At 42.5% G+C, this 14,453-nt stretch overlaps 1 protein-coding gene across 1 annotated transcript in view; it reads right to left on the bottom strand.

Annotated features, from left to right (window-relative positions):
• Positions 1–12,376: 12,376 nt before the first annotated feature.
• LOC113947940 (elongin-A-like) overlaps positions 12,377–14,453 on the bottom strand; it is a 17,637-nt gene continuing 15,560 nt past the window's right edge. The window contains exons 10-11 of the mRNA XM_027645095.1: positions 12,723–12,841; positions 12,377–12,584 (exon numbers count right to left, since the gene is read on the bottom strand). Coding sequence (XP_027500896.1) covers positions 12,523–12,584; positions 12,723–12,841 — 181 coding nt within the window. The 3' untranslated portion in view covers positions 12,377–12,522. The remainder of the gene's footprint in view (positions 12,585–12,722; positions 12,842–14,453) is intronic.

Here is a 14,453-nt window from a genome sequence, read left to right as displayed (position 1 = left end):
TCTCCATGCCTGGAACTGTTCCCATCCTGAATCTTGCTTCTCTACACTTAGTGTTCTCTAGTATCTTATATATTTTCTGGACCATTAGTGTCATACTCAGCTACTTATTTGATCTTGTTTATTGTTAAAAGTTACATTGTATTGGGAACAGACACTTAAACCAGTGCACTAAGCAAAGTCAAGTCAAGGTTCCCAGTCAAACTGAATTATCTGACTTTCCTCTTTGTTCCTCCATAAAGGTTATTTTAATTACATAAACTTCATAGAGAAGCTGAGGAGCACCTAAATTACAGACAGCAGGCAGGGACAGGTGGGGGTAGTAGCTTAGAACTCTGAGAGGTGTTGCAACCTGTGCTGTAACATAAGAGAATTGGCAAAGCAACTGAATATCAATACTGGGAGCTTTGGAGTGTTTTTCTTCCTACAACAGCGCTGTGGTATGTTTTTGACATAGAGCCCTACCAGCACACAAGAACTTCATCCTGAAATTAGAGAGAGCTTTTACATTAGCTTAGTCTTACGGCTAGATTGTCCTGGCTTTTTATAAGGTATCTGCATTTCATTGAATTCATCATGAATGCAACCACAAAGCATGCACTTATTTCTCCAGAGGCTACCTTAGATTATATGTTGACAAATTATATATTGACAGATTATATGGTGACAAGCAACTCATCCTTGCATTCCTTTCACCAGCCCACCAGACAGAAACCGCACTGTACACAGGCTGAGAACAACAAAACAACATTAGTCCCTGTTCACATGTTTAATTTGCTTTCAAAATGCCTGTTTTCAGCTGAGAGGCATAAGGGCAAAAATATTCTCATCCTTTGTACTTCAGGAAGGAAAAAAAATGTGTAAGTATGTAAGTGCAGTGAGTTTCTGTGGATGAGTTTTGGTAGTGGGGGGAGAGCTACAGGGGTGGCTTCTGTTAGAAGCTACCAGAAGCTTCCCCTGTCCCGTGAAGCCAATGCCAGTCGGCTCCAGGACGGGCTTCCTGCCACTGGCCAAGGCCAAGTCAATCAGGAGTGATAGTAACGCCTCTGTGATAACATATTTAAGAACAGAAGGTTGTTGTGCAGAAAGAATTCCAGCCAGGGAAGAGCAGAGCGAGAACATGTAGACACCAAGGTCAGTGCAGAGGGAGGGGGAGGAGGTGCTCCAGGCACTGGAGCTGAGGCCCCTGCAGCCCGTGGTGCAGACCATGGTGGAGCAGCTGTGCCCCTGCAGCTCATGAAGGACCATCGGGGTGCAGAGACCCATCTGCAGCCCATGGAAGAGCCCTTGCTGGAGCAGGTGGATGCATGAAGGAGGCTGTGACCCCATGGGAGGCCCAAGACGGAGCAGGGTCCTGCCAGAGACCTGCAGCCCATGGAGAGGGAAGCCCACACTGGAGCAGGTTTTTCCCAGGTAGGACTTGGCCCCTGTGGGGGACCACGTCAGTACAGCTCATCCGTGAATGACTGCATGCCATGGAGAAGTGACCCACGGGACAGCAGTTTGGGAAGAACTGTTGCCCGAGGGATGGACTCACGTTGGAGATGTCCATCAAGGACTGTCTCCCGTGGGAGGGACCCTACAGAAGCAGGGGAAAGACTCCTCTCTCCCAGCAGTGGCAGAAACAACAACTGGCCGTAAACCCCCATTCCCTGTCCCCCTGCACCGCTGGGGGGGAGGAGGGAGAACATGGAAGGAAGGAGGGGTGGGGATTATTTCTCACTCTTTTGCTCTTATCCTGTTAGTAATAAATTTAAGTAATATCCCCACTTTGAGTCTGTTTTGTCCATGAAAATAATCAGTAAGTGACCTCTCCCAGCTGTTATCTCAACTCATGAATCCTTACCTGTTTTTTTTTCTCTCTCCTCTATCCAGTTCCAGAGGGAGAGTGAGAGAGTGGCTTTAGTGGGTACCTGGCATCTGGCTAGGGTCAACCCCTACAGTAAGTAAAAAAACAACAGCAAATATGTATTTTGTTTTTCCCAACAGTGAAAAGTTTATAGAGCCATTATTGATATAAGAAGCAACCTCAGATGTCTGTAGAGGTGACTAAGCACTCCCCTTCCCTCCATGCTGTATGGTACAAAACTATTCTTTTCAGTTAAAAACATAGAAAAAGTTATGTAGCACCCATGCCTCATCCTCTACAGCATAAAAATTTGAATAAATAAATCCATATTCTCCTCTAATACAAACTAGATGCTACAACATCAGCATTTTCTCTGTGTCAGCCTAAGCCTGTGATTTGGATCTAACCCAGCTGTCTGTAATAAAACAGAAAATATAAGGCAGAGAATTACTGGCTGTTTCCCACTGAAGTTTGAAAATAGTAAGGCAACATACACTGTGTTTTGCAGAGATTAATCTATACTTTACTAGAGTAGCTTGCAATTTTGAAGTCCTATTGAATACGAACTATGTTTACTATATTGAAAAATAACAGATGTACATTGCAGAGCTTTGTTTTTCCAGTTTGGTGATAGTGTATTTTTTTATTGGATTTAATGGACTGTGAATATTGCAATTCGTCTGACTATCTGAGTGCATATTGCCATTCCTGTGTTTCTCAAGTTCCAGTGTAAATTTTCTAGAATAAATCCCAAATGCTGCATATTAGCACAGATTTAAATGGTTCAGCTTCACAGCTATTGACCGCTTACCAGTTATGGAAACAGCCTTCACATTTGCCAGGGCTACTTGTCCGCTGATACCCATTCTGCTCAAACACAGGCACTACACAGACATTAATAATAAGACAGGATCCTGCCCTGATGCTCAGAAAACAGATTCTGAAGGGATTATCCAACCAATAGAAAATTAGTTTTTCCTAGTTCAATCTGCATGCCCTCCCCCACCCATCCACCACAATGTTTAGAGTCAACATCTCCACTCAGATGTATTCTCCAATCAAAGTCCAGAGAATTTCAGTTGATGAGTCTTATTAACATTCCTATAAAGTAAGCATTTCCACCTCTCTGTCCTGGCAGCATTGGGTTTCTCTAACTTTCTGAAACACCCATTTTGACATAAACTTTGTCTCACGCAAGCAAGAGATTTTTAGATGATCTAACAAACTGCTCTATTTAGATCACATAAAAAGAGGATAAGTATAAAGAGCCAAGGGGCTCCCCATGAAGAGAAGCAGTGAGTCTTACAGTCTGTACACAAATGCATTATGGCATATCTTGAAACTCATGTCACTCTCCTTCAACCTTTTGTGCTTAATTTTCCATAGTGGAAAGTGGCAGGCCATTAGCAGCACACTCATGTGAGTTGCTAACACATCCAGAATGAAACCTGGAGGTTTGCTGCCTGCCACAGCCATGCTGCCAGTCACTGGGCTGTACCGCAGGGACTGATGTGACAAAGGGATGTATTTTATGTAGCCCACACATAAAATGATGGAGCTCTTGGAAAGCACTTGAGGAAGTCTCCCCTCCAGCAAGTCTTTATCTTTTTTAACAGGACAAGAAGTGACACCTGATTAAAGATGCAAGCTCAGACACTGATCTCTGTCTTTGCAGATTGCTATGGCAAGGCCACCAGAGCCATGCATGGTCTTGTATGGAGATCAACGTAGCTACTGCTGCTCTGAAGTTGGTTGTTTTTTTTTTAAAGTCCTATTTTCAAAAACAGGAACAGCTCTGGGCCCCTCAGTTCAGGAAGGATATTGAGGTGCTGGAGCGGGTCCAAAGAAGAGCAACGAGGCTGGTGAAGGGACTGGAGCACAAGTCCTATGAGGAGAGGCTGAGAGAGCTGGGGTTGTTCAGTCTGGAGAAGAGAAGGCTTAGAGGCGACCTCATCACTCTCTTCAACTACCTGAAGGGAGGTTATAGCCAGGTGGGGGTTGGTCTCTTCTCCCAGGCAACCAACAATAGGACAAGGGGACATGGGCTCAAGCTCTGCCAGGGGAGGTTTAGGTTAGATGTTAGGAAGAAATTCTTTACAGAGAGGGTTATCAGGCATTGGAACGGCCTACCCAGAGAGGTGGTGGATTCACCATCCCTGGAGGTTTTTAAAAAGAGATTGGACGTGGCCCTTAGTGCCATGATATAGTAATTGGAGTTGGATCAGGGGTTGGACTTGATGATCTTGGAGGTCTTTTCCAACCCAATCTATTCTATGATTCTATGATTCTAACTGAACCTGAACATTCTAAACATGAATTTGAAGCATCTGCTTTTGGGAGCACAAGCACCTATTTCACACTTAGCGACAAATCAGCAAGTCAAAGTGCGAAGAAAACAAATTTAGCAGACTGAAAAGTATGAACATTTACTTGAAGACAGCAGACACATCCTCATTTTTGAGCACATCGACAGCATCCTGATTATTTTGGGATACATTAGCAAGGAACAGCTGTGTCTCTGTAACGAGGAAGCCTTAACTTCCTGTTGGAGCTCTATGAAAAATAAAAGATGCCACTGGAAATACATTTATGGAGTTATCTGTGATGGGGAATAGGGAATGGTTTCAATGTTGGACTGTGGTGACACCTCTGAAAGTAAGAGAGAAAAGCATGCGTATGCAACACAAAAGAAGGTAGAATATACACACTAGGGCTTCTTGCAGAGACTTTCCTCTGTGAGGTGTTGCATGGCTGTATTGCATTAGGAGCTGAAGGAGAAAGGGTTGTGATAAAAAGAAGAAGCAGACAGACAGACTGTAGGATATGGGTGAACAGAGGGAGTTCTGGAGAGAAGCAGGTAAGGACATAGCATAGGTTAATTAGCTGGAAATACCAACAGGCTCTGGGTGAAAAAGAGTTAGAACCAAAAATCACCTTACTCAATGTTACTGGGAAAGCTGGCAAGGCAAACAGCTACATTAGCATTTTGGATGACAGACTGAAAAAAACTTGTATTATTATTGTCCTCAGAGGCTTCTCTGATTTTTAAGGTTTTTCATGCTTGTGGCTTGGCATCTATCTTGAGGAAATAAACCGTCTGAGCTGCACACCAACATTCTCGGAAATGGGCTGTTAAGGAGGAAATGACCCAAACCATAACTTACCTAAAGGAGTTACAGAGTCAAATTGTACCCCGCTTTGGGAGGAACACAGGGATCTAGGTCTCACAGCCACTTCTTACAGCTCTTGAATCCCTCTATAACAACTCCTCCCGGGCCACAGAGCAGTCACCATGAAGGACGGACAAGCAGGGACAGGAGCTGTGCCTCAAGGGCAGGAGGTGGGATGCACAGCACCTGCCTGACTCTTTACCACTCTCATCACTGCGCTCCTGTAGTGAGACTGTTATCTTTCTGCTGTCAAAATTCTTGCCAAATTCTGTTGCCTGATAACTACTTTAAAAAGGCCCCATAGCCCTTAAATGTAGGTAAGCAGGATGTACTTCAGAGTACAGTAAGGAGAAGGCAGCTCTCTGTTGTCTCCCCATAGGTAAAAGCCCCAACTTCCCCCAGTAACAGCACGCTGGTAGCTACAGGGAGGTGGGAACCAGGCACTGCTGGGAGAAGGCAGGGAATAATGGATGGGCATCCAGGTGGAGACTCAGCACCCAAGCAAAACCATCTTTTCTCTTATGGTAACAGTAGTGCCATGTGAAATTGCCATTCTTTGAGAATTATAGCGATTCATTCCCAGAAGAAAGGCATTATTCTCAATATAATTCAACAGATTATTATAAATGATGGGTGAGAGATGAAGCTTCGTGTTGCAGAGCAATGAGAAAAATACTGGTAGGAAGAGTGGTTGTCTGGTCCCCAACCAGCTCAAGATCTCAGTGGCTTTTAACCACTGAGTACTCAGAAGAATGTAAACCAGTGTGCTAGTCAAAACAGCACCAAAAACGTAGTCTGTCACATCCTTGGTTTTTCCCTAAATTCTCAAGAAAAATCCTTCTTATGTGCCGTAAGTGCCATAATTTTGAGAAAACTATACAGTGCTTTCAGTGTTTTACATCGACTTATATGCAGAATATAGCTCCGTCTTACTCAAACCATCTAGAAAAATGCTTCATACATTATGCATGAGTTCTTCCACAAAGCTCTTGATACAGATTATAGAAAAACAAGATACACTATCATCTGAGTGCTGAAAGTTTTTATAACACTGAATGATTAAATAACTTCATAGTAAAACAAACTCTAAGGTTTTCTTGAGGAAACTCTTCCCTAAACCTCTCTTGCTAGGCAAGCCAAAGACTGGAGTTCTCAGTAACAAAAAACATGTTGCTGTGCCAAACAGCAGAGAAAACACAGACGCAGCTTACTGCAGCTCTCTAGATCAGGAAATTTCTGGAAAAGGCATTCAATACTGTCCCCAGGGACAGTAGGGACCAGTACCTTGCTAAGAGTGTTATATTTCAACATCTTTTAAACACCACTTTTATGATCCCAGGCAACTCTGAACATGTGTGAAATCTGCTGCTCCAGCTGAATCCGTAGAGAAGTCTTTGGAGCCTGCTAGGATTCATCTAAGAATACTCAAAGAGCTGACTGATATCATTACAAGGCCTCTCTCAAAGATTTTTGAACAGTCTTGGGAACCTCAAGAGGTCCCAGTTGACTAGAAGCTGGCTAACATTGTCCCAGTTTTCAAAAAGAGTAGGAAGGGTGACCTTGGAAACTACAGGCCTGTCAGTGTCACTTCAGTGCCTGGTAAAGTTACAGAGAAGATAATTCTGGGAGGTATTGAAAAACACTTGAAGGACAACACAGTCATTGGTCACAGCCACCATGGCTTCATGGGGGGAAAGGCCTACTTATCAAACCAGATTTCCTTTTACAACAAGGTAACCCACCTAGCTGATCAAGGGAAGCCAGTTGAAGCAATCTTTCTGGATTTCAGTAAAGCTTTTGATACTGCCTCTCACAGTATCCTTCTGGACACAATGTCCAGCCCACAGCTGGATATGCACATCATGTGATGGGTAAACAGCTGGTTCACAGCTTGGGCATGAAGAGTTACACTGAATGGAGTAACATCAGACTGGCAACTGGTCACTAATGAAGTTCCACAGGGCTCCATCCTCAGCCCAGTTGTCTTCAACATCTTCATAAATTACTTGGATGCAGAACTTGAAGGTATACTAAGTCTGCCAATGATACTAAATCGGACTGAGCTGTTGACTCCCTCAAAGGCAGAGAGGCCCTGCAGAGAGACATAGACAAATTAGAGGGCTGGGTAATCACCAACCCTGTGAAGTCCAACAAGGGAAAGTGACGGATTCTGCACCTTACCAAAGAAAGGAATTTGAAATTATACCAACTGATTAATCAGCTGGTGATCAACTTCCAGGTCACGACAACATCATGTGGCACAGGGCAGAGATCTCTTTGTTATAATGAGGTGCCCACTATATTGATTTTGCCTTTTCAAAGCCACAGAGAGTAATTATCTCCTTTCCTGTAGAGTGATTGGTACCTCAGCTCAGAGCCACTGATATTCATCCCTCAGCTGCAGAAGCAAACTCAGGTTTCAGGCTTTCTGGAAACCTGGAGAAGCTGCTTTGTGAATAAGCCTTTGGGACATTCTCTCCGTGCTTCTCTAAATACCTAAGCCGAGAACTCAGCTGTCAGCTCTGCTCCAGGGTGATACTAATGCTCTGAAAAGTCACACCTTAATGCACCACTTCAGTGTTTATCTAAAATTTTAGAGACTAATTATCTTCAGATAACTTTCAGACTGAAGAGTCTGAAAGCATTGAAAAGCACATCAACACAGGTAACCGTGAGAAAATGTGTTTTGCAGAGAGCTGAGTACAGCACATCCGTGGGAGAGAAAAGCTGAGAACTCTGAGCACTGTGAAGAGCTGTAAGCAGGAAAAGTGCCATGTCTGGTGAAAGGAACTTACGTAATACACAGAGCTAGGTAGCACAAGGAAAAGTGCTTCAACTTTTTTCCCCTCAGAGAGGTCAGCATCTTGACAGGAGGGACTATTGCTTCCCAGTCTGATCTTGGTAGCTTTTTCCCCCTCCTGCAGGGTAGACTCCTTCCTTCTTCCAGAGGCCAGGAGCCATTTAATCTTCTTCATTTCTGGCTGAGCTGCTTATTTTCCCACTTCTACAAGCAGCATCTCTTCTGCAGCCTCAGCAATTCCACAAACATTAAGGGATAGGGCCTGGAGGTGTGGTAAAGAGCTTTGTCTACTGTTTAGATACCCATTTGCAGTTCTGTATGAGGACAGCTAAGGAAGATTTTCCAGAGCTGTTCAGCCCTCTCCCTGAGCAAATGCCATTTTTAGGCCTCTCACCAGGGATAAGAAGAGGCAACCTCTTTGTAAACAGAGTTCACAAAACATACGCTGCCAAAGACTTCCACCAGCGCTTCCCACAACAAACACACCATTTAGGGCTTAAGCTACAAAGATGACATTCATGACTTTGTATTTTGACATTTAAAGCAGGGATTTTAAAGTCCTGCAATTTGAAGGGAAAAAACCAACATAAACCCAACATTCACCCAACATTCTACATTATCTTGACCAGAAGGGAAATGCTTTGGGGGCTGTAGGGAAGAATTGTTCATATAGGAATTACTGACAAAGCAAAAAAAAAAAAAAAATCATAGTATGTTTGGTCTGTAAACTAAGACCATTTCTGCCACAGATGGTGAACCAGGAAAGTAAGCTACTTCTTCAAGCTCCTCCTCTTTCCTCCCTTGCCTGGTAGAATTAAGTTTCCCACAAGCACACATTATCAATCTGGAGAGAACTAGACATTCCTCCAATGGCAATAAACTAGTTACAACTGCAGGAAAACAATATTGATAAATTCCACCTCTGTTCAGTGGCAGGGCTGGCTGCAAGGGGAGACAGTAGGCTGGCTAACCAGTGCCTTCAATTACCCACTCAAAGGCCTCTCCTGTTTTTACAGGAAGGGTAAAGAGAGGAAATAATGCAAATAAAAGAATAAGGCAACTCTCACTGGTTGTTTTGGGGTTTTGTTGAGTGGTGGTTTGTTTTTCCCCAAAGCAGTGTATCTAGGACTGTCCTCTTACTTATCAATCCATCAGTATTTTTCACCACACTAAATCCTGGCACAGGCATTTTCCTGAGCTTTCAGATGGCAAGTCAGAGATCTGGCCTGTGTGAGGAGACCTCCCTCTGCTGAGGTTTTCCTGTGACTATCAGAAATCCTCAGAAATCCCCAGGTACCAGACAGCCAACAGCATCATGCTCAGAGCTGCAACAACGTCCCTGCTCACAGGGATCTCAGCTGTGCCTTGCTTTGACAGCAGCTCAAATACTGATCCCTGGAACAGCAACTACTGACAACAGTTTGCATAGGGCAGTACACAGATGTCTATGAATTCTTCCAGAATAATTATGCCAAACCTTACACCCCTTTCTGGCTTTGGCCCAGGACTTAAGCTAACATTTCAATGCCTACATAGTCCCTAAGAAGAGCTTAGCTCCTGGAACTCACATGCCTTCTGAGCAGGGTCTCATAAGATCAAATGCTTCACCTCAAAACTGTTTTCTTCCTCTTGCCACAGGGACTGTTTAGATGGCAGCATCATGTATCTTCCTTTTTCAAGTGGTATAGCAGTCAGGCCAAGCTTTTTTCTTGGGCCCAACCACTAACAGGATGAAAAATGTTCATGAATGCTATGAAGTAAATATTGTCAGGAAGTGGAAAGTGGTTTCTGTGCTTGAAATGGACAGTTCAAGAAGAAAGGAAATATCCATTTGTGGTCTTTTCCACAACAGCAGGGCTTTCCTTTTGTGACCGTATTTTTCTCCCATTACTTACCTAATTTGCCAGAAATTAATATGGAACTTGCTTATCACACCTGGAGGGAAAAGCATTATGCTGTTGGGATGCAAGGCTCCAGAGATACTGCTGGATTACAAGCTACAACGTGTTTAAGGAAGAGACAGCCATCGTGCACTCATGACATGTAGCCTTTCTTTGAAAATAGTCCCTAATCCAAGAGGGATCAGAGGTCTCTTTGATGGGATAGCAACCAGACTGCAGAGTATGTAACAAAACCAACCAAACATCTTTCACACATCCAACAGAAGGAAAGTCATCTGCCTCAGGCCAATATACTGATACCACGTACTGTTAGGTATGTCAGATGCCAAGAACACAGAGATCTAGCAATAATTCCTCTTTACTGGAGTAAGTGTATATAGGGATGCAAGGCAGGAAACTGCAGAAGCACATTAGTGTTCTAGTTCAGATGAAAAGGATATGCTTTTAAAATAAGCTTTGAGTTTACCTCCACATATGATCTCTATTGTGCCATCAAGCAGTGTCAAACCCCCAAAAACAAGACTGCTCACAATTTAACTGGGAGATACATTCCCAGAGCACTCTAACACACTGCAGCTTCAAGTGGGCATTAGTCCATAGGAACAGACCACAGAACACCTGAAGCAAAAGAAAAACCCTAACCTAAAGTGTGTGTAGCACCAACTACTTTACAATAAAGAGATTTGCTTGCCTACAGTATTTTCTAATATAGAAATTGTCATGACATCCTATGAGTACCCTTCTACATATCTCTTACTAGAGCTGTATCTAGAGCCTTTGAAGTGAGAGAAATTGAGAAGATGAAATGAAAGCCAAGTCAAAACTGAAGTCAAATTTGCCCTCCACATAACTCTGCTACCATTGTTGAGGACAGAAAAAGAGTTATCTCCAATCAACAAATGTAAATCTACTAGTTAAAACAACTATTTATCCTTCAGGCCCCTACAGGGACACTCCTGTCATCTGCATCTGTTCCAAATGGCTACAGCTGTGTTCTCTAATGCCAGAGCCTAAAACAAGACTTTGTCTTTTCTTACACAAAAGGATACCATCAACAACTATAGCCAAAAAAAAAAAAGGTTTTTAGCAAAAAAAAACAACAAACAAACAAAAAAACCAACAAAAAACCACAAAAAACCTCCAAAACCAAAACTACCAATAAAACTGCCCCTTGAACAATTCACATCACAACAGTTTGTATCAACTTGATACAAACCTCCAGCTGAATTGAACTTCTGCCACCAACTGATTAGCAACTCTATGATGACCAGAGGTGTCTGGGGGACAAGGAGTGGTTCACTGGCCATTCAGCCAGATTTAAGTCCTGTAAAGTATGTTTCTGGGATGAACACTCCAGATGGGTATGACAAATGTTGCATTACCTCTCCTACTAGTCAATGCTTCTTTTGATCCTAGAAACAGAGAAAGCTCCCCACAGTGTTTCCAGATTAACACACCTGTTTTCAACTTTTATTCTTTTTAGTACAACTATAATGCATGGATAAAAACACAACACAGCAGCACACCTGCTGACTTTAAATCCTCTGTAAATAGGGCATTTGCACAAGCTGTTACGTATAGGTGATTATGTTACATGACTGTCAAAGTAATTTTTAGTAGCTGTTATTTTCTGAGCTACTTGTAATACCCAACATATAGAGGATGGTGAGGAAACTCACACATAAGGTGTTTAAGAAACTGCAAGTGGTTTCATGACAAACTTACCCTGTGCTTCATGAGAGGTTCTAACATGCCAAATCCTATGGAAGTACAAAAGAAGACACAAGACCTACCTGCAACTCCTGAGTGCAGTCTTTCCATAGAAAGAGTTCCTCTAAGCCATGCCTTCAAGGCAAAGTCAGGCTTACAATTCATGCAAGTGAACTGATTTAGAGGAAACTACAAAGATGTATCTCATTTCTAAAAGTAAACCCATTCATAGATTAATCCCAAGTTGCAGCAGTCCCTAACTCTTGAAAGGACAGCTATTCAAGATGAAATAGCTTTTCCAGTTTGAACACAAAAGGCTGTGAGGTTGTGGCCTCTTCATGACAGGCTGAGAGCAGCAGATCAGAGTATAGCATGTTTTCTTTCATCTCCACACTTATGCAAATGTGTACATAGAATTGTAGAATCACAGAATTGTTAAGTTGGAAAAGACCTTGAAGATCATTAATGTCCAACTGTTAACCAAGCACTCTGGTCCCCAAGTGCCACAAACACGTGTTTTAAGCAACTCCAGGGATGGTAACACAAGCACTTCTCTGGGCAGCCTCTTCCAGTACTTGACAAGCTCTTGAATGAAGAAATTTTGCCTATTTATCTAATCTAACCCTTCACTGGTGCAATTTGAGGCCATTTCCCATTTCACTGTAACTTGGGAAAAGGGACCAACCCTTACCTGTCTACAACCTCCTTTCAAGTAGTTGTAGAGGACAATTAAGGTCTCCCCCGCAGCCTCCTTTTCTCTGGACTAAATGACTCCAGTTCCCTCAGCTGTTCCTCAGAAAATCTGTGCTCCACACCCTTCACCATCTTAACTGATAAGTACATCACCTATAAGAGCCCATATAAACTGATTTTTCATTAGTGTGTACTGACCTTATTTCAACTCAAGAAAGAAAGCAGCACTATGAAAGGACTCAGATGTTTCAATTTTTATTGCTAATCACTTGCCTCTGCAACGTTTCATAGCTATTTTATCTAAGGCAAATTGAATATCATTTACATGAACGTTATATTCATTTGCTGTAGCACGATACACAAATAGTCACATCACGTAAGCTTCAAATACGCAGCCTCATTTTATCGCCATCCAGATCTACTCTTCAATGCTTTCAAAGTTTTCTTCATGATCGGTGCAATTTCTTCGATAGCAACAAAACAAAGAGACCAGTTAGGATTACAGCTATGAGTGACTGAAAATGGTATTAGCATAATATTAAGCATATATTAATAGGCAGGTTAAAACAACTAAATTGATAATCTTAGGAAATTCCATTTACTTTTGATAGGCTTCTTTCCATCTTCAATCATGACACCTGAGCTAGAACTTCCAGTGTCGCCAGCAGGAATCAGATTTGATGATGTGTTATTTCTGTCTCTGCTTTCTGGAATCCTTGTTCTTTTAGAAAAAGGAAATAAGAAAAAAGCTAGTGTTTGATATAAAACCTACTATTTCCTCTGGTTCATTTTGGGAAAAAAACAAAATCCTGATCAAACAGATTTAAGAGACTTTCTCTATTTCAAAATCATAAGATAATTCAGGTTAAAAGGGATCACAGGTGGTCATCTTGTCCATTTTCATTCTTGCATAAATTTTAGATTGTTAAGATTTTATTTAAAATTAAACTATCAGTTTGTGAGAGATCAAAGCGGTCAGCAATACTACTGCGATTCATAATGCCCTGTGCTCTAGTTTGCACTATGTTTATTTTTCTCTTTGAACACAGTTGAACTGCTAACTAGCTCTCTGACAGAAAATGAGGACAAACTTAAAAAAAAACCAAAGCTTGTGTAAGAATGAGTAACTAGGAAAAGGCACAATAACTAACCCTAAATATCCAATCAACAGGACAAGGCCTGAGGTAGATTCTTATACCTCCTGCTAAAGGCAGCTAAACCAACAGAGCAACCACGTGTCAGCATGATGTCTCTGATCCAGACAGCCTTGTCCACCTCAGAGCCAGTCCCTGACATCTGCTGCCAGTGCTCACAATCCACTGTGCACTGAACTGAGAACAGCAGCCTGCTGGGGATCTGCATGTCTGCCTCAGGACCTTCTTAGCTCCTGCAAGACCAGCTTCTTATGTGAAAATTTCAGCCGTACCAGTTCTGCAGCTTACAAAACCGTCAGCTCAAAGCAATGAAGTTTAACTCATCGTGCCCAAACAAACCCCTGTTTCTCATGAAGGCAAAGCAATGACCCTCTTACGGCTTCTTTCACACAACACCAGTTCTTCCTAATTCATCATGCCTGAGGAAAAAAAGTCTTGCAGGGCTTGGAGTATGTCATTCAGCTACTGGCACAGTGATTACTGGGGCAGAAAGGACATATACACTACTGTACTTGAAACACCTAAACTGGAAGGCTGGTCTGTCACAACACAGAATCAACCTCCCACAGAGCAACTGAAAGCAAAAGCCTAACTCAAAGTGCCTTAAGCTACTGCCTTGGTGGGGATTATCTTTCTGCTGAAAACAACAGTATGGAAAGAACCTTCTGGATCTCATCAGCTAAAAGTGCACTTATGAAAAGATATCTGGTAAAAAAGCTGACTTTAAGAAATTGCTACATCCAGGCTGTCATTCCTGCCCCATATCACCACTATCTTGAGCAGTAAGTCAAGGCTGTTCAACTAAGTTTCTGAAATTCAGAGGGGAGAAAAAAAAAAAAGGAATGAAAACACACCAAACAAACAAACAGAAAAAACCCAGTACTAAAAGTTCCTGATGTTCACTCTGGTCAGCTGAATTACTACAGGCAGCTGACTGAGATTGATTTTATCAAAGCAGGAGAACATGTGAAGCTACTAGGCAGGTTTATAAACCCAAAACATCAACAAAGGAACCTCCCCAGAATGTCAAGCGGCTTTAGTGTGATCTGGACGAAAAAACAGCATCCACTCACACTCTAGCTGGGAGGGTAAATTCACAACTAGCACTTTGGAGGAATGTGGAATGGCAATGCACACGCAGCACAGAGCCACACGCAGCACAGAGCCACACGCAGCACA

Source organism: Corapipo altera, unplaced genomic scaffold (assembly GCF_003945725.1).
Source record: "Corapipo altera isolate COAL_440 unplaced genomic scaffold, ASM394572v1 2, whole genome shotgun sequence".
Taxonomy (NCBI): Eukaryota; Metazoa; Chordata; class Aves; order Passeriformes; family Pipridae; genus Corapipo; species Corapipo altera.
The sequence above is the reverse complement of the archived record's forward strand: the minus strand, read 5'-3'. Positions and strand labels throughout refer to the sequence as shown.